The sequence below is a fragment of the Watersipora subatra genome, chromosome 1, assembly GCF_963576615.1.
Source record: "Watersipora subatra chromosome 1, tzWatSuba1.1, whole genome shotgun sequence".
NCBI lineage: Eukaryota > Metazoa > Bryozoa > Gymnolaemata > Cheilostomatida > Watersiporidae > Watersipora > Watersipora subatra.
The window spans coordinates 54,282,951-54,305,952 of record NC_088708.1 but is presented as its reverse complement, the minus strand read 5'-3'; the positions used below and the strand labels follow the sequence as shown (position 1 = coordinate 54,305,952).

Below are 23,002 nucleotides of genomic sequence, written 5' to 3'. Positions count from 1 at the left end.
AAGAGCATAGTTGTGCTTGTAGCTGTCGAGGAGCGGCGTAGAGCAGATCTTCAAATATTATTGAGTGCAACAAAGTTACCCAGCTAGACAATTTATGGTAACTGGCAAATAATAACTCAACAATAAAGTCGCCGAAGGCATTCGACCTTGTGGCCTAATGGATAAGGCGCCGGCCTCCGGAGCCGGAGATTGTGGGTTCGAGTCCCATCAAGGTCGTATTGGTTTTGTAAGGAACTTCAAATAGATTTGTTGTACATGTACTATAAATTTGTATCACTTATCACGTGGACTACCGACTAGCAAATGATTTTCATAAATTAATTATAGCAAAACCTAGAGATGTGACGACTGGGATTAATATACCTACCGTATTAGCTTCTTTCATGGAAGTGCTTGGATGCATAACAGAAAACACGAGCAGAGTTACAGCCGTGCTACTGAAGTTTAAGCCAAAAAAAATTGACTGGTTGATTTATCAGAGTTGCTATGCATAGAAACTTTTTGGAGTGCGTTAAGACTTTAAAGCGCAGTAGGTATTTGTTGCCACTGCAACCGTGCTCCTACTGAAAATTTCCCACTATGATCTTCCGCACATTGGCTTCCACGAGTCATTACCTGAAGCCCAGTTATGCACGCATACTGCAATTGCACATTCTTCAAAACTAAAATCTGCATGTGTACTGCAACTGCGCATTATTATGAAGTTGATACAGTAGATCAACTGACCAGTTTATTTTTCAAAGTCTTCACCATAGTCGATGGTGTTTGAAAGTTGACGACGAAACTGGATTACTTACACAGCTTCCGCTTTGATTCTCTCTGGTAATTACCATCGACTAATCTAATCACTCATTTTTATAATACATGTGCATAGACTTAAGTATGATGGGCTCATGTGAGAGATAATTCCATGCATACATATAATCGGAATCGGAAATCGGTCTCCATTTGCGATCTGCATTTAACCATGGATTCGGCTTCCAGTATCTAATAAGGTTCTACTGCGATACCTTGGAAAAAGGACCAGTCTACTACCTCTTCCGAAATTTCTTCAAAATACCTTAAAATCACTGCTGACGCAAATGCGCAAAAATTTAAATGCAAGCGATTTCTCTGCCAGAGACATGTATCTACCACTGTGAGAGCCACAACTTTCAACCTCAAGTTACACTTGTTTATAACATTATTTTTAATTTATTTAATACATTGTATGCTGATTACTTGTAGAGTTATACTGAAACCTATAATACGACTAGCGGTGCATTGCAACCATAGACCTATCAACTATATGTATAGTTAATAGGTCTATGATTCCAACATTGAGTTTCAGATAATTTTCAAGCTTATCCTCTAGTTTTAGGTGAGGACTGGCGGTAGTGAATATGTTTTTACGTTGTGATGAAGTGCACCGAGCAGTTAAGGAAAAACTAGTAGAAACAGTTGCTTAATCAAGTCTGGAAGCCAAAGAACCCAGCAACAAACCACCACTCCAACGGCCAAGAGGTCTGGCAGTATGTTCTATTCTATCATGGTTGCAAGGCAACTTACTCAGGTTCTTAGGAGAATAGCTAGTGAACTTGCCAACAATTAAATAAGTCATTGTATCTGTTTGAACGACAATTATAGATGCGCACTTTATTGAAGTAGTAGAAGTGTAGCATTCCCCATTTATCTATTCTGGTCAATCCCTGCCTGCCAGTCCTTGCATCATCAGTTCCTGTACTGCGCCTTTATAGCCAAGATGGCACAATAATGTTTTATAAGGTTTCTTATAAAACAAAATTGTTAAATGCCGTTTCGCAAGCTGATGAGCTTGTGTTCTAACTCCCATATCAACACGGAATTGAGAGCCAGGTATCATCATCATTCCAATGACATCCGGATCTTTATACTGCACTCTGATTAGCAATACGTATCAAAACCATAATAAGTTTACATTTCAACCATATGCAAAATGCTAACAGTTATCAATTTGTTTGCCCTCTTATACTCAGGCTTGAGCAGTATTCATATCTTGTATTTGTGTTGTGGTTGCATCAAAGTCAACATAATATTTGATTCTGTGAATTTTCTCAAAAATGTGCCGTAAATGTACAATGTCATGTGAAAGTTCCTACTGCATCTAGCACTGCACATTGTGCAATAGGCAATGCTGCCACTTTGCCAATACCCTTCTTATGCATTAAAAATATTTGTCCTGCGTGTATACAGCATGATGCGCAGTAGTAAAAGCATGCAATACAATTACATGTATGCTGCATGGCTATGACATATTAACTATTTCTACTGCACTGCTAATGCATCTATTTAGATATTCAGGCAAAAATTTACCTTGGCTGCGATTTATTTTACATTTTGGGTTCAGTGAGTACTTAGCAAATGTGCAGTTATGATTTTTTCGTAATAATCACAAGCCTGTGATTTATAAATTTCATTGTTTGAATGTACGTATTGACAGACAATTGAATTATTAGTCTACAGTAACGAATTACGAACCCCTTTTTAACAATGGCTCAAGTTGACAAATAATGCAAGTTTTAAAAAATGGCTCAATTATACTGAAGTACTAGCTGTGCCTCCCGGCGATGCTCGGGTATTAAAAATCAGCTTATAAACAATGAGAAGTCATGAGATTTGGTTACCACTTGCTGGCAGGCAACTCTCCAACAAGTGGCAGGCCATTGCCAAGTGGCCTGGCACACTGCCAATGGGAAATTCCACTAACCTAGTTAGTAAGCTTTAAATGCCGGTAGGCAATGACATTGCGTCAGCATTGTTGCGCAGCTAGGCTATTCTAATAATAGCTATAGCCGGAACGCAGACAGACATACAACACAGGGACATACTTTGAGAAATATATATATACATGTAGATGCAGGATCATGCATTAGTTGAAAGACATAACCGATAGCTGCCAGGCAAACACAAAATTACATGTTGTCATAAAATGTACAAACTCCTACACATCACCAGTCAATATTGCAAGGCCACTCCAGTAAACCAACTTGCGCATTTGTAGTGACAAATACCTTTAGCAAACATCACCAATTAATTCATGGCCTAGTCTGATACAATGATACAACGTTCCAATAAAGGTACGAAAAATAAATATCACGGAACTCATCAATACTATACCGTAATTTCTTTCTCCAAGATTAGAAAATATAGCGAGTGAAGTTCAGCATTGATGCCTTTTTTAAATTAGTTGAGCAGTAGAAAATTTCTTATATAGCAAATAAGTTTCTGTCACAAGCACTTTGCATCAGCCATTATATGTGGTGTTGCTATATAATCCAAGCTTTATGCAGATTTCTTGAAAAACTAGCATCGTCATAAACATATGCATGACCGCTGCCTTCTAAATAACTAGACAAGTCAGTAGTATTACAATATAAGCTTACTAGCGACCACTGTTACGATTCAAAGTTGTTCAGCATTAATTTAAAAACTTTCTGGATAATACAAATAATACAGATAATACGCACACTTATTCCAGCAAATGCTAATCTGCATTTGCTGGAATAAGTGTGCGTGTACTTAAAATATAAAACCAAGAAATTTAGAAATAATTTATTTCCAAATAGTCTGAATGCTGAGTGTTGAGATTGAGTCAGAGAAAAACAACTGCTAACTTTGTACCTACAACGTCTTACAAAATTATTTAATCTCACATACACTAAATGAAAATTAAAGTTAATAGTTAGCTCCTAAATACAGTCTAACGGATTATATAATGTATATACTTAACTGATCAGTTCAGCAATGCTGCATGAAATGGATTTACACCAGAATTGGTGAGCTACAAATGACTGTATCTTTGTGGTTTTATATGAATTGATTGCTTTGACTACTAGTGATGGTATGTGGGTACTGTTATAAGATATTTTGTACAACTTATATTTAGCTGCTTTTTGTGAATGACCTGAAAAATATGGTTTACATTACATTGCAGAAGAGTACTGAATCTTAATCTCAACCAAACTAAATCAAACTCTCAACACCGAAATGAGTCGATAGTTAATTGAAAACAGAGATGTCATGTGGTTCTTTCTATTAATTTATCGGCAATAATTTCATTTAGAACAGAAATGTTTTCCAAATTATGTCATACAGAAATTATGAACAGTGAAAAAGTTACGCAATCAAATTGAATAAATGGTTTGACATACAGCATTTAAAATACCTTTTTCAAAAGAATTGTTAGTTGCATGCAATTTGTTTTATCTCGGAAGCTAAAATGAGTTGCATACCTGTAACTGTCATGTAAAGAATAAAAACACAAACCATGAAAGATCTTTAAACCTATAATCAACATAAAATAAACATATAGCGGTAGTATATGTATATATATATATATATAGTACATGTATATATATACATAGTATATACTATATATATATATATATATATATATATATATATATATATATATATATATATATATATATAGTATATGTAGCCGAGTATGAAGATGCAAATATTTGTGAACAGTATCCGTTGGAATAAGATATGCTAGAATATGGTATAGAATTGCAATTAGTCGGAATGCTCTTTTTGCAACAAAAATAAACCATTGAGTTAAAAATATATCTTATAATAAAGATTAGAGCCAGGTTTAGCCTTATGTTGGCCTAATGGAGAAAAAGACAGTGATCTGATGCAGCAGACTAGCAAGCTGAACCTTGAAAATACACCGATGGCACTTTATCTTACAGCTACTTAAATGTTTAATATATTACTGGGGCTGAACTCACTGAAACAGAAGATAGGAAAGCAATATCTCTTATCTCATCAGGCAGCTATGATGAGATTGAAAATTGTGAGTAAAAATATTGAGTGATGGAAACAAAAGAGCAGAAAATATTAATAGAAAGAGGTGTAAGGAGTGTGGTTACCAGTCAAGAGGATAATAGAAGCCAAATATGAAGTAAACATCTGAATCCATATTAAACATTTTTTATTTAAACTACCTCAGATCAGATCAGAAACTTTCCCACTAAAATCCTCAAAATGAGGCAACAGCGTGGGAACCCTTTGCAAAAGATTAAGCACAATGTTTTAATTTTACTTGTGTTGGTGGTTATAAAAAAATTTTGGAATATCGTTTTAACACGTACTACATAACTATACATGAATAGATTTTCTGTCCATCGTGGTAATTTAGTTTTAATTAGTATTTGTACTAGTAATACTTTGCAGTTTAGATTAAAAGTAAGACGGTGCAGAAAATAAATAAAATACACCTGCAAGTACTTCACTCATCTACAACTCTACATGGTTTGTAGCGCATGTCTCTGGTTGTTCTTGGCCAGAAAGAGTTGAATAATGCAGTGGTTTTCATAGCTGGCACAAACAAGTCTTTTTTGTTTTGTATTGTGTAGGTGTTTTTTTAAAATATCAAATAAGTCTTCTATGACATTGCTTACTTTCACTGTGGGAGTCCCGGAAGTGTGACGCAAGAGATAACACGATAAGTCAAGACGCTCAAGCTTGCGCTCTCTGATCTGCCAGCGACCAAGAAAGACGGGCGTTGACCAACGCTATGGCTCCACTCTGCTATACTACTACTCACTACCCAAGTATAGCACACTCACCTTTACAAAAAGATTTAACCTTTTATCTTGTCTTCTTTTCGTCAGATTTTAACAGCTGAATACACCGAAAATTATCGTTTGATAAGGGGCATGGCGGTGGAGGAAAATAAACATATCACGGCATTTAATGATTCCAATGGATTGTGCACACCATTCCTGCACCGTACCATTTTTAAGAGAAATGGAGGCTATTATTGCTTTCGACTTGCGTTTTGGAAAGATGGCCTTCACACAACCCAAGATGTGGTGAGGAAGTGAGTGAGGGAGCTTAGGGAAGCCGTAGAACTGAATAATGCCAAATGGAGTGATCTCTAGTAGATTTTAATTATATTGCTGATACAACAGTGTAATTAGTTAAGTGTCCCAGAAGAGACCGCTTGTATTGTAAGTCCCTGAGAGTGACATAGGTAATAAATTATGCTACTAATATTAATACTAACAGTGTAAGTTCATGCATTACTCAACCCGTGATACTTCACCCATGTTTGGATTGTCTGTTTTATGTGTGGTTGCACCTTTGCTAACATTGGATGGGAGGAGACCTTAAGGGGGAGGTGTGGAAGTCCTGGAAGTGTGACGCAGGAGACAACACGAAAAGTCAAGACGCTCAAGCTTGCGCTCTCTGATCTGCCAGCGACCAAGAAGGACGGGCGTTGACCAACGCTATTGCTCCACTACTATACTACTACTCACTACCCAAGTATAGCACACTCACCTTTACAAAAACATTTAACCTTTTATCTTGTCTTCTTTTCGACAATAAAGGAAAGTTGGTGTCAGCTCACAGCTTAGTAAAACTATTTGTATTTGTCAAACAAAAAATAAAACGAAGAGATCTATTTTGAATTTTTCCTAATTTTCTTATGTTATTTGTCAGGTATGGAGCCCAAACCTGACACCCGTATTCAAGAATTGGTCCAGCAAGGGTCTCGTGAGCCACTTTTATAGTTTTAGTATCTGCATCTTTTAGAAATTTTTTAAGCATTCCAAGAAGTCTGGAAGCTGTGGAAGCAACATTATTTTTATGTTATTCCCATTTTAGATCATTAATCAACTCAATACCTTAAGTAATAATGGGAATTAACATTCTGGAGCTGCTCTCTACTAAGAAAAGACCTTTTTTGTGAGTCAATTTCCCCGACTGAGAGTACTGAGCACTTTTTAGCATTAAAAGATAGTTGCTGTTTTGGCCAAAAGCTCAAGTTTAGTAAGGTCAATTTGTAAGATGTTACTTTTATCTTAGATATTATACTTACATTAGCGTTTAAAATTGTCACAAGTGCAATACAAATATGTTACATCCACATATAATACGGTTTATCAAGTTTTTTATTAGTACAGTAATTTCGGGTGTCAAATTGTCCTTGCGAGCAGAGCACAGACGTGATTCTGTTGTTTATTAGTGGATTAAATTTCAATCAACCTGAAGAGCGAAGGCTAACCGGAAGTATCTGCTATACCAAAAGGTAGTTCCGGTTCCTACATGAGTTCAAGGTTTATTTAACTATAATTATTCATTAATGTTTTGTGTTTGAAGTTTCGTTATTGATTACCGTAATAATACCCAGTTAGTATTTGATTTCTAGATTTTTTTTAGCAATATACTCCAGAACAGCTTTACTTCGCTTATCCTACGTTAGCAAAAAGTTGAGTACTGCCGCCTTCACAATATTCTTTGAGAGCCTGGTGTATGCAGGTAAATATGTGTACGTTTTGAGCAATTATCGTTTTAAAAATATGTTCATGTTGTAAACGCACTAAATTTAAGGTAATCGTAGTGAAGTCTCTGTGAGAAAATGTGTGACGTGCCAAAACTATTTCTTCTGTCGTGTCTGCCGCTTTTCTGCTGCCAGCCCTGAAAAATAACCATCATTCTGATTGATTGTAGTGTAATAATATTGAACAATGTTAAGATTTTCAGTAGTTTCTAAATAATCTAGTTTTTTTTCTTTTTGAAGGATTTTTCATTTTTCTATAATTGGTTTATTATACATTTGCTATATGAACCGCTGCAATTATTTGTTGGCTGATTCATGAACCTTCTGTATGTCACCGCGAATGCGTCTTGTGTTGTAGATGTTGACATTTTGACATTTGCTGAATAATTTCATTGAAATGGCTGCCAAAGGATTTAATTTTGGTGGTTTGATTAAATCAATTGGACAAGGTGGCATGGCACCACAAAAAATAATAGTGGATAAAAAACTAATGGAGAAATCGTGGAGACTAATGGACAAGGTCGTAAAGCTGTGTCAACACCAAAAGATGAATTTGAAAAACAGTCCACCATTTATTTTGGATATCTTACCTGATACCTACCAGCATCTAAAACTCGTCTACAGCAAGTATGAAGACAATGTTGTTTTCCTCAATGACTGTGAATACTTTCGAATATTTATTGAAAATTTAATAGCCAAGTGCAAGAATGCGATTAAACTATTTAAGGAGGGCAAAGAAAGGATTTTTGAAGAGAACTCAAGTTGCCGGCGTAACCTCACGAAACTATCGCTTGTTTTCTCTCACATGTTGTCAGAACTGAAAGCGTTATTTCCCTCTGGGACTTATTGTGGTGAAACATTTCGCATTACAAAGTCAGATGCAAGCGATTGGTGGAAGAAGACATTCCCTTGCAGGTTAGTTATGCACATATTTAATTATTACTGCTAATTGTTATTGATATTATTTGAATTACGTGTTACTTGGTTATATTATACTATATATAATTATTATATATAGTTATTATATGTTATAGTTATTTATACATTATATATAGGTAGCTATTAAATGTTATAGTCATATATATTATATATAGTTATCATTTATTATAGTGATATACATATTAAATAGTTATTACATAGCTATTATAGTGAAATATATTGTATATAGCTATTGATATACATGAATCATTTGATTCAGACAAATTGCCTCTTGGAGAGAGTTCAGGATGAGTATTGCAGAGGTACACAAGATTTCAACTCAAGTGGAGGCGATGGCATTGAAAACGACAATAGACTTGACTTGCAACGATTACATTTCCTGCTTTGAGTTCGATGTTTTCACTAGGTGAGTTGTACTTTGTGTCACTGATATGCATCATGCTTATTGCTTGTTGTTAGTATATTTTAGTGTATCTTTTCTGTTATGTTGTGTATATCTTAGTGTATCTTCTCTGTTATGTTGTGTATATCTTAGTGTATCTTCTCTGTTATGTTGTGTATATCTTAGTGTATCTTCTCTGTTATGTTGTGTATATCTTAGTGTATCTTCTCTGTTATGTTGTGTATATATCTTAGTGTATCTTCTCTGTTATGTTATGTATATCAGTGACTTACTGCTTAATCATCATTTCGAGTTTATTACTTCACCACTTTTTGTATATTGTGATGGGTACTAAGTTCCTCTTCCTTAGATTGATCTGTTTGGCCGTTGTAGGTTGTTCCAACCTTGGAATAACCTACTGGTGAACTGGAGTGCCTTGTCTGTAGCGCACCCGGGATACGCCGCATTCCTTACATATGACGAGGTCAGGGCCAAATTGACTCAGTACATTGACACCCCTGGCAGGTGAGCATTGAGTCTACACGTATGCTTGTGTGGCTCACTGCTATTTTGGCAGATTTTCGCTATTATGTTCCACACAGTGGTTGTTTTGGGTGTGTGATGACATTATGTGAATATTGAATCTCCTTAGTGAATTATAACTTGTAAGGTTCTTCGACAGACGATTTGTTATTGCACTTGCATCTACGTTGAATCATCAACAGTATGAGTTTCATCGAGCTCTATGGGTTGGTCTCATTTTACAGTGTCATCTGCAAGTTATTTCTGAGGCTTATCTACATGTATTAATAAATCACACTTTGTCATTGCGTGTGTGTCCGCTCATCTGTGTACACCGTAAACGAAATACGTTTCCACATTTTTGGCTGATTTCATTCAAACTTTATGCTAACATATGCTCTGTGCCTTTCACCAGGTCGCTTAAATAGTTGGTTTCAAAAATCTGCCTGCTTCCTGAGAACCAGCATGTTAAGCATCTACCTGTTTGCTATCTGATTTATAATGAAAGAAATTTCTGGTTTACTGCTTGTTTTACAATAAATTTATGTATCATGGCAATTATTTTGTATTGGAATGTAATGATTAGTATTTACTATTTAATTTTATTATATATTGTATAAATATTATTATATTGATCAGTGTATAATAATACTGACCGTTACAAGACTCACAAATGTCTCCGATCAGTTTACTGACCATGTTTTTACTAGTAACTGTAAATTGAAGAGGCTCCTAATTTGACAGTAAGTTTATACATGGATCTTCTTCAAATACTGTATGAGTTTATCAGACTGAATCTTTCTAACAGTCATCTATTGATTCAATAACCTTAGTCTATTGAAGGTCACTGAGCCAACATGTCTGTCTGATATCTGGCGGCTAGGTTTGTTTTTTCAAATCTGGGCAGTAGTTGGTAATGATAAGCATGCACAATTTTCTTTCAAAATAATATCACTATGTTGCTTTTAATTTTTAGTATTTCAATATTTGCCCAGATCTATTAAACATTTGCTCGCCAGTTTTTCAATTTTTATGCTTTTCTATTTACTACGCTTTCAAGTCTGAGGGTATTATAACGATTTTTTGTAAAATTGTTTGCGTTAGTCTACGAATGTGATTGTAGTTACGTGTTTCGTCTGAGTTGCACAAAGCTAGGACAATGGGCTATAGGCTATGTGACACATGACAAGCAAATCTTACAGACTATACCTCAGAACAAGTCTCTTGCCCAGGCTTTACTTGACGGGCAGAGGGAAGGATTGTAAGTATGCCTAATACTAACTAGCTCAGAATGTATCAGGATAGCCTCATCTCATCGGTTGTGAGCGCTGGTGAGTGTATGGTGACTATAAGAATAACAGTTGTCAACAGAGAATAACTCTGTTGACGCGTTTTTATCGCTAATCATTTTTTATGGAAACTTAGAATAGTGTGCAGTCATACCAACAGCGTAGCTTCTTATGTAAGCTTAGAATAGTGTGCAGTCATACCAACTGCATAGCTTCTTATGGAAACTTAGAATAGCGTGCAGTCATACCAACTGCGTAGTTTCTTATGGAAGCTTAAAATAGCGTGCAGTCATACCAACTGCATAGCTTCTTATGGAAACTTAGAATAGCGTGCAGTCATACCAACTGCGTAGCTTCTTATGAAAGCTTAGAATAGTGTGCAGTCATACCAACTGCATAGCTTCTTATGGGAACTTAGAATAGCGTGCAGTCATACCAACTGCGTAGCTTCTTATGGAAACTTAGAATAGCGCGCAGTCATACCAACTGCATAGCTTCTTATGAAAACTTAGAATAGCGTGCAGTCATACCAACTGCGTAGCTTCTTATGTAAGCTTAGAATAGCGTGCAGTCATACTAACTGCGTAGCTTCTTATGGAAACTTAGAATAGCGTGCAGTCATGCCAACTGCATAGCTTCTTATGGAAACTTAGAATAGCGTGCAGTCATACCAACTGCGTAGCTTCTTATGGAAACTTAGAATAGCGCGCAGTCATACCAACTGCATAGCTTCTTATGGAAACTTAGAATAGCGTGCAGTCATACCAACTGCGTAGCTTCTTATGTAAGCTTAGAATAGCGTGCAGTCATACTAACTGCGTAGCTTCTTATGGAAACTTAGAATAGCGTGCAGTCATACCAACTGCATAGCTTCTTATGGAAACTTAGAATAGCGTGCAGTCATACCAACTGCGTAGCTTCTTATGAAAGCTTAGAATAGTGTGCAGTCATACCAACTGCATAGCTTCTTATGGAAACTTAGAATAGCGTGCAGTCATACCAACTGCGTAGCTTCTTATGGAAACTTAGAATAGTGTGCAGTCATACCAACTGCATAGCTTCTTATGGAAACTTAGAATAGCGTGCAGTCATGCCAACTGCATAGCTTCTTATGGAAGCTTAGAATAGCGTGCAGTCATACCAACTGCGTAGCTTCTTATGGAAACTTAGAAAAGCATGCAGTCATACCAACTGCATAGTTTCTTATGGAAACTTAGAATAGCGTGCAGTCATACCAACTGCGTAGCTTCTTATGTAAGCTTAGAATAGTGTGCAGTCATACCAACTGCGTAGCTTCTTATGTAAACTTAGAACTGCGTGCAGTCATACCAACTGCGTAGCTTCTTGCGCGAATTTAAAGAAAGAGCTTTGTAGCCTGATTACTCATTTCTTAAAACAACATTTTATAAAACGACAATTTCTTAACATTCCTTAATGTTTAAAGTAATGCAAAGCTATTTTAAACATACATGTGCTTTGTGATGAGTGTGTCTCATAATCATTTGTTGCGCCTTTATTCATTATTACTGACGCCAACGTTTTGCTGAATATCTATATTGGTTCGTCGAAACAAGGTTTTGTAGCAGAAGGTATATATATATATATACCCCTTGCTCAAATGTTTTTTTTGGAAGGCTTTTATTTGATGGAAGATATGGCTAGGACACTGCGTGTCCACATCCATTCACACAGTTTAATAGTACTATCGGTTGGTTGTTTCATCTATCTCTCGTGTTGGTTGGCATTCGACTCTATTGGGTTGGCCACTGTTGGATTAGAGCTGTAGTGGTGTCACTCAGGTCTTTATAATGGTATAAAATTGGGTTGTAGATTTATATATACTAGTACCCTGGCGGTCTCGAGCATCTTGACAGATTGTCAGGTGTGCTAATAAAGAATAGAGCATAACTCCATCTACATGCACAATAATTCTAAAATCTCCAAAGATGAATGATGGGCATAGGTGGTAGCATTGTGGTCATTGATGCCAATGCTGTGGGTTCAAATCCCGTATGATGCATTCTTTTTTTCCTCGACTTCCAACCGTAGCTTTGATTGGACACAGATTTTATTATGGTAAAGACTCGCTGTGTTCGCTGCCATTTACATAGGTGAAATAAGACAACTTCATTACAGTTACTTGTTTCCTAATGGTGGTGGAGAGAACCCAGACCTTACATCCTTGCTCGAGGATACGTCGGAGGGTCTGATTCAGGTTACAGAAGAGCAGTATGACCTTTATTGCGAGATGAACACAACATTTGAGTTGTGCAAGATTTGTGCAGAAAACAACAAGGATATAAAGTTGGAGCCATGCGGCCATCTTCTCTGCTCTCCCTGTCTCAATTCTTGGAATGTAAGATTTATACCAGTCTTGTTTGCTAACTATCGATCAACATACAGCCTGTGAGTAACTTATTGGTTCTACCCACATTAATTACTCGATTGTAGTGGCATCGAGTGGAATGTGTGGCATATGGTATGTTTTTAACGAATATCTGAGCTTCATATCTCATGTGGACCTTGGTGCAGATAAAACTATATTTCTTTCCATTTAATAATAGTCTTGCTAATCTGGATATATGGTTCGTTAAATATTATTTAAAAGTAAAAAAATTTATGCAAGATGATAATTTTAGTCAAATACTTGAAATTCAAACAACAAATTTCCAACTAGCTGTTCCCGTTGCTACAGGCGTGTCTATATTTATCATAGACAGAAATAAAACATTTAACAAGATTAGAATTATTAATGATGAAGTTATATGTGATTCTTACCGGTTAAAAGTATTTCACTTAACCAAGTTAGATGTAAAGCCTGTTGGATAGTGATAAATCTTCATACGTGCATATTATTAGGCTAGTAGCAAACTTTCCAGTTGCCTGCCAATGTTGCAAATCACAGTGTTTTTATGTGGTGACGCGAAAAGCTTTCACTTCCTTGTTCCATCTGTATAGGAATGATTATAGTTCTAGCTAACGCCTTATTTAAACGTAATACATGACCTTTTGTTGGATGGATTGTGGACCATGAATCACTACATCCTTGTTGAGCGGATGCCTGAAATAATCTGTTTACGTAGTTAATGCAGTGTTGCAAACTTATACATGTAGTTCGAATTTAATTAATGACAAATTTCACGTAATTTTATAGGCACCTGCTTTTAATAGCATGAATCTGTTTTGTGTGGTAAAAAAATGAATTGGCGTTCAATGGAACCAGGATTGAATATTATATAATATTTTTTGGTATTACTGGTTGCACATCTATTATCTCTGTTATGATGTTAGGTTACATTGCATCAGTTTGTCTTGTTATTTCTTGGCTGTTTACTAACTTTTATAGGAAATGGATGGCCTAAATTGTCCATTTTGCCGAACAGAAATCAAAGGTACTTCGGGTGTAAAGATCTATCCCTTTGACCCCGCTGCTGACCCAAAACCTCATGAGGAAGCCAGAAAACATTTTGGCAGCATATCAGCCTCGAGTGAAATTTTTGAGGGTATCGGCGATATGGGAGACTTAGCCCCTTATGATCTGGAGCAGAATTCTAGCTCAGAGCATTCCTCCTCCGAAGTGAGTCTCGCGTTTCTGTCTCAGTCTTCTTCTAAGGTTTAAGTTGTTGTTAATCCTTTGCAAAAATGCGTCTACGGCAGTCGACCATAGAGCATCTACAGCAGTCGACCATAGAGCGTCTACGGTAGTCGACCATAGAGCATCTACAGCAGTCGACCATAGAGCGTCTACGGCAGTCGACCATAGAGCATCTACGGCAGTCGACCATAGAGCATCTACGGCAGTCGACCATAGAGCATCTACAGCAGTGAAAGAGTTAATCTAGTCAATATAAAATCATTGCGTTTAGAACTGAGATTTGTCACAAAAACATTTTGCCAATAGACGAAGCTCTATCTATGTGACGGCAGCAAAGTTTATGCATGTATAAAAATGGTCATGGGCAGACAACTTTGCTTTACTTTAATCAATAAGGATTTGCCCCGTGAAACAATATATAATTATTAAGTTCATTTGTGCGTAAGCAGTGACAACTGTGAAGTCTTGTCATCGTAGTTATCTGGCCAGCCATCTACTCGGCTAACTATACGATTTAATGTTGTGGGTCATTGATGAACATGATCATTGGTACATCATGTTCAGTTGTCCAAAGTGTTCCAAGAACTCTCGTTCAGGATATTTGTCATGATAACAAGTTTTGTCACTGATGTAATTATGGATGCGTTGTCATTTCTTTTAGCTCTCTAGATAGAAGATCGTTATGGGATTTATGTTGTTTTTGGCAACAGCTCGAAAACCAGCCATATTTAGTATTAGTTAAATTTAATATTAGTTTCAACTTTATTAAACTTATTTAAATATTACAAAAACGGCGCTCGAAAAATCTCCCATTTTAGCTGCATGGAAAAGAGGAAAACGGCCTAATTTTTATACTTGATATGCATATATTGAGTATGTCGTTGTATTCAGCAATTAAAATACGTAGTATTCAGCGTGTTATTATCACACAAAAGGCTAATCTATAATTGGTTTCACATAAGTCATTACTGGATATAGAGTTTTTAACATTATTTCTTGAAGGATGCGTAATTCTTCTAAAGTCTCACATATGGCAAACCAATTACGGTTTAGAAAACTTTGCCTCTATTACCAGTAATTTATTCATAATATACAAACTTTATAAATATAATAAAACTTTATACAATGATTATGCAAAAGGAGGCTTGCAATGACACTAATCAAGTGCAGAAAAGAAGCATAAGTTGTAACCATTTGGTGTACACGCGCATAAAAAGTTGCACCACCATGCATATCATATATCATCATGTACTTTTGCTTGTGGCTACTGCGCTGTGCTCTATGCTTGTACTCGGTTGCAAGTGGAGCGCACTGCGAGTGGAGCGCACTGCGAGTGGAGCGCACTGCGAGTGGAGCGCACTGCGAGTGGAGCGCACTGCGAGTGGAGCGCACTGCGAGTGGAGCGCACTGCGAGTGGAGCGCACTGCGAGTGGAGCGCACTCCAAGTGGAGCGCACTGCGAGTGGAGCGCACTGCGAGTGGAGCGCACTGCGAGTGGAGCGCACTCCAAGTGGAGCGCACTGCGAGTGGAGCGCACTGCGAGTGGAGCGCACTGCAAAAATATTTAAATTCATTGCGCTGACACATTTCTACTATTTTAGAATGCAAAAAATAAATGTTTTTATGCCTAACAATTGAAAAATTTGTAAATTCTACTAGATCGATATACATGTTCTAGTTTAGAACGAATATCTCTTTAATGTACCTTTAAAATATGGCTGTTCGAGGGACACAAGTTGAAATTTACCCATTTGAGTAAAATAAGAACAATAAGAAACGCTACAAATGATTTGTTTCACGTTTTTCTATGATATTCACTTTAATAGCGAGTAATAAAAAGCTAACCTCGTGTTGGTAACTTATCTTGTAAAATCGCTATCGAAGAGAGAAGTTTCACTGCTTTTTCGTTATTACTTGATTAGTGTCATTGCAAGCATCCTTTTGCATAATCATTGTATAAAGTTTTATACGTTTATAGGAGAGTTTTTCTGCAAATTTCGCTAATAAAGAATACTTTTATTAGTAGCCATTTAAAACTTGTTGATTTAATGCAGCTTTATTCGTTCTATAGATCACATTAGGGTATCTCGGGTGCCGTGGTCAAGCCTCAGTTTCCTTACCACTTCAATATTTACTTTTAGGACATTCCAGCCATAGTGCTCTCTGAGGAGGGTGTAATTGAGGTAGTTTGACCAGCATGACCTGTATACACACGTATGCTGTTCACCCGCTTTTACTAACTCTTCGTCATGATTCTATTGGGTGTAAATGTTTGAAGAAGAGATTCTATGGACCCTTTTATAATGCAGTTGGTTAAGCTGCTTGTGATAGTATTTTTTACTTTTCAATCTTGAGGAGATAATTAGTGCCACTGATCAAACGCTGGTCTACTAAATTACTACAGATATACAGCATGCTCATGCTAATTGTTATGTGTTTTGGAGTGTTTTGGTTGAAATGAGAGAAAGGCAGGGACACCGCGTGAACATCAGACGAGGTTTTCTTTTAACCATATTTTACCATTCCTTTAGCTTTCACAGACTTTCTTGGTAATAGTAACTTTTCCATTAGTACTTAGCTAAAACTCACTCGTTAACAAGTTAACAACCGTACATTAATCTGAGCTTTAGATGTGCCTAAAGTTAACACAATTGCTAAGTAAATAACTAGAGCACACAAGTACATCTTGGTTATCGTTACCTCATTTCACCATCCGCTGCTATCTTACGGTGCAAGTTCTAATCAACTTATCCAGTCATTCCTTACAAATGATGGAGATAAACTAAAACACAGCGATTATAAAAATCAGTTCGTCTGTTAGACTAATCAACGTGCTATGCACTAGTCATTGTGAGGCAGTCCTGCGACAATTTGATGTCATACAAGTCATTGGGTCTTGTTCCAGTAGACGATTGTCAAGACTATTTAGTTCTCATTTTTTCTAGTTGCCAGTGAACTAGGTTACTGTACAGTTACTGCTGTTAATATGTAACCAAGAATACCGGTCTCAGAGCCTGCCTTCACCCACTTGTAGCTGCTATCGTGTTTTTGTGGTCAACCCGTTTTCATTGTGTACAGCGTTTAGCCCATATGTCAAAAGCTCATTTCAGAACAACTATCTCTAATTATCATCATTCATTATAGAGATAAGCTACATGCTGTTCAATCTTCTGTCTTTGTTAAGATTATTTGAGGGAATTCTGTTCACAACGCAGTTGATAGATAATTGGAGCTAGTGCATGATTTTAAAATTAATTACAATAGTATTGATGTTCATGATGTAGAACGCTGCTGACCAAAATTGTCAGCTTTTCTCGACTGCGTTCAAAGGGTCTTCTCGAGAAAGGTTCAACAGATCTGTTGCTATTTTAGAGTATTCCAGGTGGAGCGGCGGGGCTATCTCCTAGAGGCTCTCCCAGAATACCTCGGGCAGCTCCTCCTATACCTCCTCGTTCCCCTATGTGCTCACCTAAACTCGGCAGGTAAACCCAAAGCTTACATGTTTTTCATTCATAAAAAGCTGGTATTGCGTTTGGGAAAAAGGACATTCACTTTTCATCAGTTTAGTCATAAATATTTGCTACACACTCGTAAAGCTGTGATGGATTTGCTCGCTCAGCTATTGTCGATAGGCTTTGTGTGTAATTTTTTTTATTTCACACTTTGACAGTTTAAGGGAATAGGAATATAGGATGAATTGCTCCATGTTGCTAGCATGACTTGTTACTAAATAGTGGCATACTCTAGCATTGGTTGGAAAATTAATTATTTGTGACTCACTAGGAGTGTCATTCATGATCATTTATGTAGTTATAGACCTGGATTAAGGTGATTATCGACAAGAATGTCCATGTGTTGCGTAAGTTATACAGTATGGCCTCTTTGGTGTTAAGCTTATTCTAAGAGTTAGATATTATGGTTGGGTGAAGAAGGAAACCATCCAGTATATTTTAATCTTCTTGAATAACTGTTGCCATTCTTTATCAGGTTATTAGGGCTAGCATGCCAGGCTAGGAACTGTTTTTTAAACTTCTCTACTCGGCACTCTAATGGCAACTAAGTCTTGTTAGGTGCAGGATGTAGCTGCAAGTTGTGATATTAGCTGCAAACTGATATAAAAACAGAGTAATTTGCTAAGGCTGCCATATTCGCGTCTGCAATGTTTGTATCCGGTTCAGCCTCAGATTTCACATTGTCACAAATAGCAGTTTATATGGTGGAGAAAAAAACTCAGACTGCCGCCTAGAATTCCAGTAACAATGAGATGATGGCATAATGCTAATATGGCAGGATGGTAATGTGGAGGGACACGCAAATATGGAGGGGAAGCGGTCTAAGGTGGACATTTGCATGATATGTGCTAGCGTATTTTTAAGGCTCTAAAGGTTGGAATGAGGGTTAAATGGAGCATTGTTTTTGTAGCAATTACTATTTACGTGTATTTCTCTTAGATGCAAAGAACAGGGTAATAGAAAATTGGCTCAGCTAAACATGCAAATTGATCAGAAAATTTTTTTTTATAGTAATCATGTGGTCTTTCCGTCGTAACACGCGTTGTTACGTTTTGAGATCGCAGATAACTTACTGGCTTTGGCTAGTTTATTTTTTGAAGCTATAATAAACACATTTAGGTTTTGCTGCTGTCCAGTTTTGTTTGACTCAGCAGTATTAAAACTACGAATATGCTCTGTACAAAATAATCAGTTAAGTTTAGATGCATATCACATCTTCGTGCTTTCACTATTCACAGCGTCACCTGGTAACTTTTTCACCTCAGAGTTGGCTATTTTAGCAGCGATAGCGAAGATGAGCAGCGGCCTGTGCTGCCGCATCGTAACAGTTTACCTAGTGAGTCATTTATGTAGCACTCACGCAGCCCTGGTGTTTACTCGCTACTTGCGTTGCTGCTCTCCTGTCTGTTGTTTTCCTTAAAGATGTTGTCATATTAGTTGCTAAGCCGACTTGTATATTTGTTTCTAGAAAAAGCTACATGTTGTTTTTTATTTTTATTTTGTAACTCTTAAACCAGTTAATTAATGGCTGTCCCTGTTATCTATCGCGTCCTACCCTGGCCTCATTAGCTTACCTATATTATTTTGCTTGCTTTCTTTTTAGAAAACAATTTGCCACAACAACATCCTTGTCTAATCCCGACTGTCATAATAGTGGTACAAATGGCAGCAGGTCGCATGCAGTACACGGGTTACATGGCAGCAGTAATATGGGTGACCATAACTTCTTGTCTCCACATTCTGGCGACGGTAGGCTGCATGTTATGGCACTTGCTACTCTCCTTGACCTGAGCTTATCTACTCTAATTCTGACATTTAATTGAGTGTATCGCGCTAAACATTTTTATTTATCAGAAGTTACACACACTTCAACATGCCAAAGTGTTGTTCTGAGTATGTAATAATGACAAAAAATTTTGCTGTCAGGTCTTAAGCCTGGTTCCCATATACGCCGCAAAGCACCGGCGACAGTACCGCTGGCTATTAGCGGTGAAATGTGAACCTACACGCCGAGGACTGCTCGTAGGTGCCAGTGGCAATGCAAGAGTTCAACGCTGTTCAAATGTTGCAAAGAGCCACAGGCATCACCTTACCGAAATGCACTGTACAGGTGACGGTCACCACTATCAAAATGGCATGGCGAGCGAACATTTTTTATGCGGTTATTAGTATGCAGCTTTATGTGAACAGAAGCCGGCTAGCGTCGCAAGCGTTTTGCTGCGCAAGATTATCGCCGGGGTCTCGCATTCGATATGGGAACCAGGCCTTAGGCATCACAAATCTAAATCCGTATTGGTCTGGATTGCTATAGCTAACGAAAATGTCGGTTTTAGGGTTGACACCAGCACTTTCCCAATCCAGCGACATGTCGGATGACATTCCTCCTCCTCTTCCCACATCCCGACACAAAGCTCATGACTCCAGGTAAACTTTGGTTGACTGCTAAAATGTATTTTGCTCTAGCGTGCTTTAATAAACGTTTTGTGGAGTGGCATAGAGTGTGAGGTATTGTAGCGCAAATGTTGACTTTCTCTCTTTGGAGATACATGTACATAGAGATGTCATCGGCATAGGTTCGGTAAGCATTGTCACCCGCTGAAGACAATAGGCGGAGGCTAATAGAGCGCTTGTATGCAATTGATATGCGGGGAGAATCAAAATGCACTGGCCAATACAAATACAGAGCTGGTATTACTAAACTTGCCAAAAGTAGTCTGGCGCTAACTTGTCAGCGGGGCCTTTTCCCATACATTTGGGCATTTTTATGCGAGACTGCGTGGCCACCACTTGAAACACTGTTCAGTTACATTAGTTATTAAGCATTGTGTAAACATGATAAAGACAGCTCATTCTAGTTCCATTTAGCTATTGAATCACTGCCATTAGTTTTGTGGCACCAGTTACATAACATAATATTGACAAACCCATATAAGCGGCATTGCCACAACATTTGCATTGATATGTTTAAATATAGATGCATAGCTAATATGCTTACACGTTTCAGGAACAACACATTTGACAGAAACACAAGCGCTCATGCAGGACATGGAATGCGCCAGGCAGCAGATGTGTTGCACTCGAGTGAGGTGGATATTCTTCTGGCAGATGGTTTCATGTTAGACGCTGTTAAGAAAGCCCTGAGTATCGTTAACAATGACTTAGAGAAGGCTCGAAAGATTCTGGAACATTTCACCTTGAAATAGTACCGATATTTCACCTCTTGCTGATTTTTCGGGCTTTCAGGTTAATGAATGCCACTGCCAGCCTCCATTGTCACTCGCTGTATCAGCTTTTTTAGCTCCTTTGTCTTCACCTTCTATATTTTTAGATGTTTATTATTACACTGATTCAAAGAGGTCGCATTATTGGAAACAGAAGCACCATCAGAGCACTTTTGTGTTTACAATGGAATCAATGGTTAACTCCGGCAATTTTGCTGTTGTAAATTTTAATCACATTCTCGTGCAGATAATTTGTATGTAAAAGTGTATAGTATCGTTCCTGCTGTCTGTGTTTCACTCTTTGTTCAATAACAAACAAAACCACCTTTGTGAAGGCACAAGTTTTTACATGCTGGTTTATTTGTCATATTACTCGTAATTTTTGTCAAATATTGCGAGTATGACATCAATTCATTCTTTTTTTTCTCTTCCACAGCCGAGTTCTGTTGTTGCATATTCTTTTGAAGCTTTTGCACAAAATGGATTCTTTGCAAGTCATGAAACTTTGCAAAAAGAATACTATTTAACCCGCGTTATTTCATCCTAGTCTGAAGCTATGTACATTTTTTCTTCATAAGACGGCAATTGACTTTTAAGGCTTTTCTGTAGGCTTTTTAGCAGGTATTCAGCTTTTCATTAATATTTAAAGTAAACCCAAAGAGTTCTGGTTAGAGTTAGATTCCAACATTAAATGAACCAACTGCGATCTACGAGCCAACAAAACTAATGTCTTGAAGAAGAACATGTTTCATCAACTGATGTACATTTATTGGGTCAGTAGAAGTTACTACAGTTGGCTACCTTTTGTTAACAAATAAAATAAACTTGATTAAGCGACTTATTTGTGCTTTCCAGCCAAATTATTTAGGACCGGCTATAGTCACAGAAGAGGTTTCACAGTAGACGATTTCCGTCGATTCCATGTCACCTGATGGCTGTTTTATTTTGTGTAGTCGTGTTTGTGTAGAATATTGTGTAGTTCAATGAAATGATGTAAAAGTGACAATTGATTAGTACGTCGATAAGATTTGGCACCCATTGATGAATGAAATTCTACCAAAAGTGGCAACTATTGACTTTTCAATCAATATGGAGCTTTAAATTTGCATATTTGTTCTCAGAGGGTCTCAATTTTTAAGTCTCCGAACAGCAAAGCAGACCATGAAACAGAATGAGCATCGTTAGTCGAAAATCGTTTGAAAGTCGTAACTTGACCTACCCAAGAGATATATTTTTACTATTTGTTTGCACTAATTTACACTTTGCTAAATTGCATCGATTAAAGCCTGTGGAATGGTGTTAATACTACAAATATTATTTTTATGTGCCGTACGCGCAGCTTTAAACTATATAAATAAAATGCTCGACAAGGTGTTTTAAGCTTATCAACAAAGATTCGATAAGCTCTTGCCAAAGCTATAGACAGTGGATCTCCAATGATTGGTTGCATTAGACTTTTACAAAGTGCTTCATTGCTTATTGATACAACAATTCTTGTTGATGAGTAGAGTCTTGGCATTGTTAACCTGATTCAAGGTTTATTAGCAGACACCAGTGTGTTGTAAAGAAAGCTCTTCTCATCAGACTTTGGTTTGCCTTCAGTAGTTCCACAAGGTTCGTTTCAAAGCCCACTGTATTATTCCTGATATATATCAATGATCATCCCCGAGCTCTAACATAATTATATTTAATTATGTTAATTAAAATTAATTATATTACCAGGTCAGTCTGTATGCTGATGACGCTCTTCAGGACGCCGAAGTTAGCCAATAGAAAAATGGAAGAAAATTCCAGCAAAACATTGATGCCTTACACGAATGGTTAAGTAGATAAACACGTCCTTCGACATTAATTAATTAAATAAAAGGGAAGTGATAGCCTTCAGGAGAATTTCCTGGTCCTTTCCAAATACTCACTTGGTAGCAGTTCTCTGCAATGTGTCTCTAAGACCAGATGGCTGGACAATGACAAGCAGTCAAACCCTAAACTTGACCAACAATGTTTCAAAGTTAGATCAAATACCCACTGCGTGAATCAACCAACAAACGTAAGCTTTTAGTCAATGCAAGTTTCAGTAGATAAAGTAAAGAGGATGAAACTAAAAGGCATAACCAAGCCTTCTTGTGATTTCTACACGGTCGATTCTGGACTGAAAGCTGGCTCGGACGCATTGGTACAAATTAGAATTAAAACTTTGCCTGCGTTCACTATGAACCATTTCCCCTCAACTG

At 37.2% G+C, this 23,002-nt stretch overlaps 1 protein-coding gene and 1 non-coding gene across 3 annotated transcripts; both read left to right on the top strand.

Moving 5' to 3' along the window:
* Positions 1-143: 143 nt before the first annotated feature.
* On the top strand, positions 144-216 carry Trnar-ccg (transfer RNA arginine (anticodon CCG)). The gene has a single exon. It is a non-coding gene; the product is annotated as a tRNA-Arg (tRNA).
* Positions 217-6,855: 6,639 nt separating this feature from the next.
* LOC137386028 (E3 ubiquitin-protein ligase CBL-like) lies at positions 6,856-21,105 on the top strand. 2 transcript variants are annotated; one of them, XM_068072680.1, is made up of 11 exons: positions 6,856-7,290; positions 7,671-8,227; positions 8,511-8,657; positions 9,027-9,158; positions 10,279-10,416; positions 12,581-12,800; positions 13,791-14,021; positions 17,411-17,520; positions 19,154-19,299; positions 19,884-19,974; positions 20,555-21,105. In XM_068072680.1, exons 2-11 carry the CDS (start codon positions 7,710-7,712, stop codon positions 20,751-20,753), a joined length of 1,932 nt encoding a protein of 643 aa, XP_067928781.1. In that variant the 5' UTR covers positions 6,856-7,290; positions 7,671-7,709; the 3' UTR covers positions 20,754-21,105. The 2 variants fall into 2 exon arrangements, with proteins under 2 accessions (XP_067928781.1, XP_067928782.1); XM_068072681.1 differs by lacking the exon at positions 6,856-7,290 and having other exon boundaries at positions 7,832-7,939; positions 8,040-8,227.
* The last annotated feature ends 1,897 nt before the right edge of the window (positions 21,106-23,002 follow it).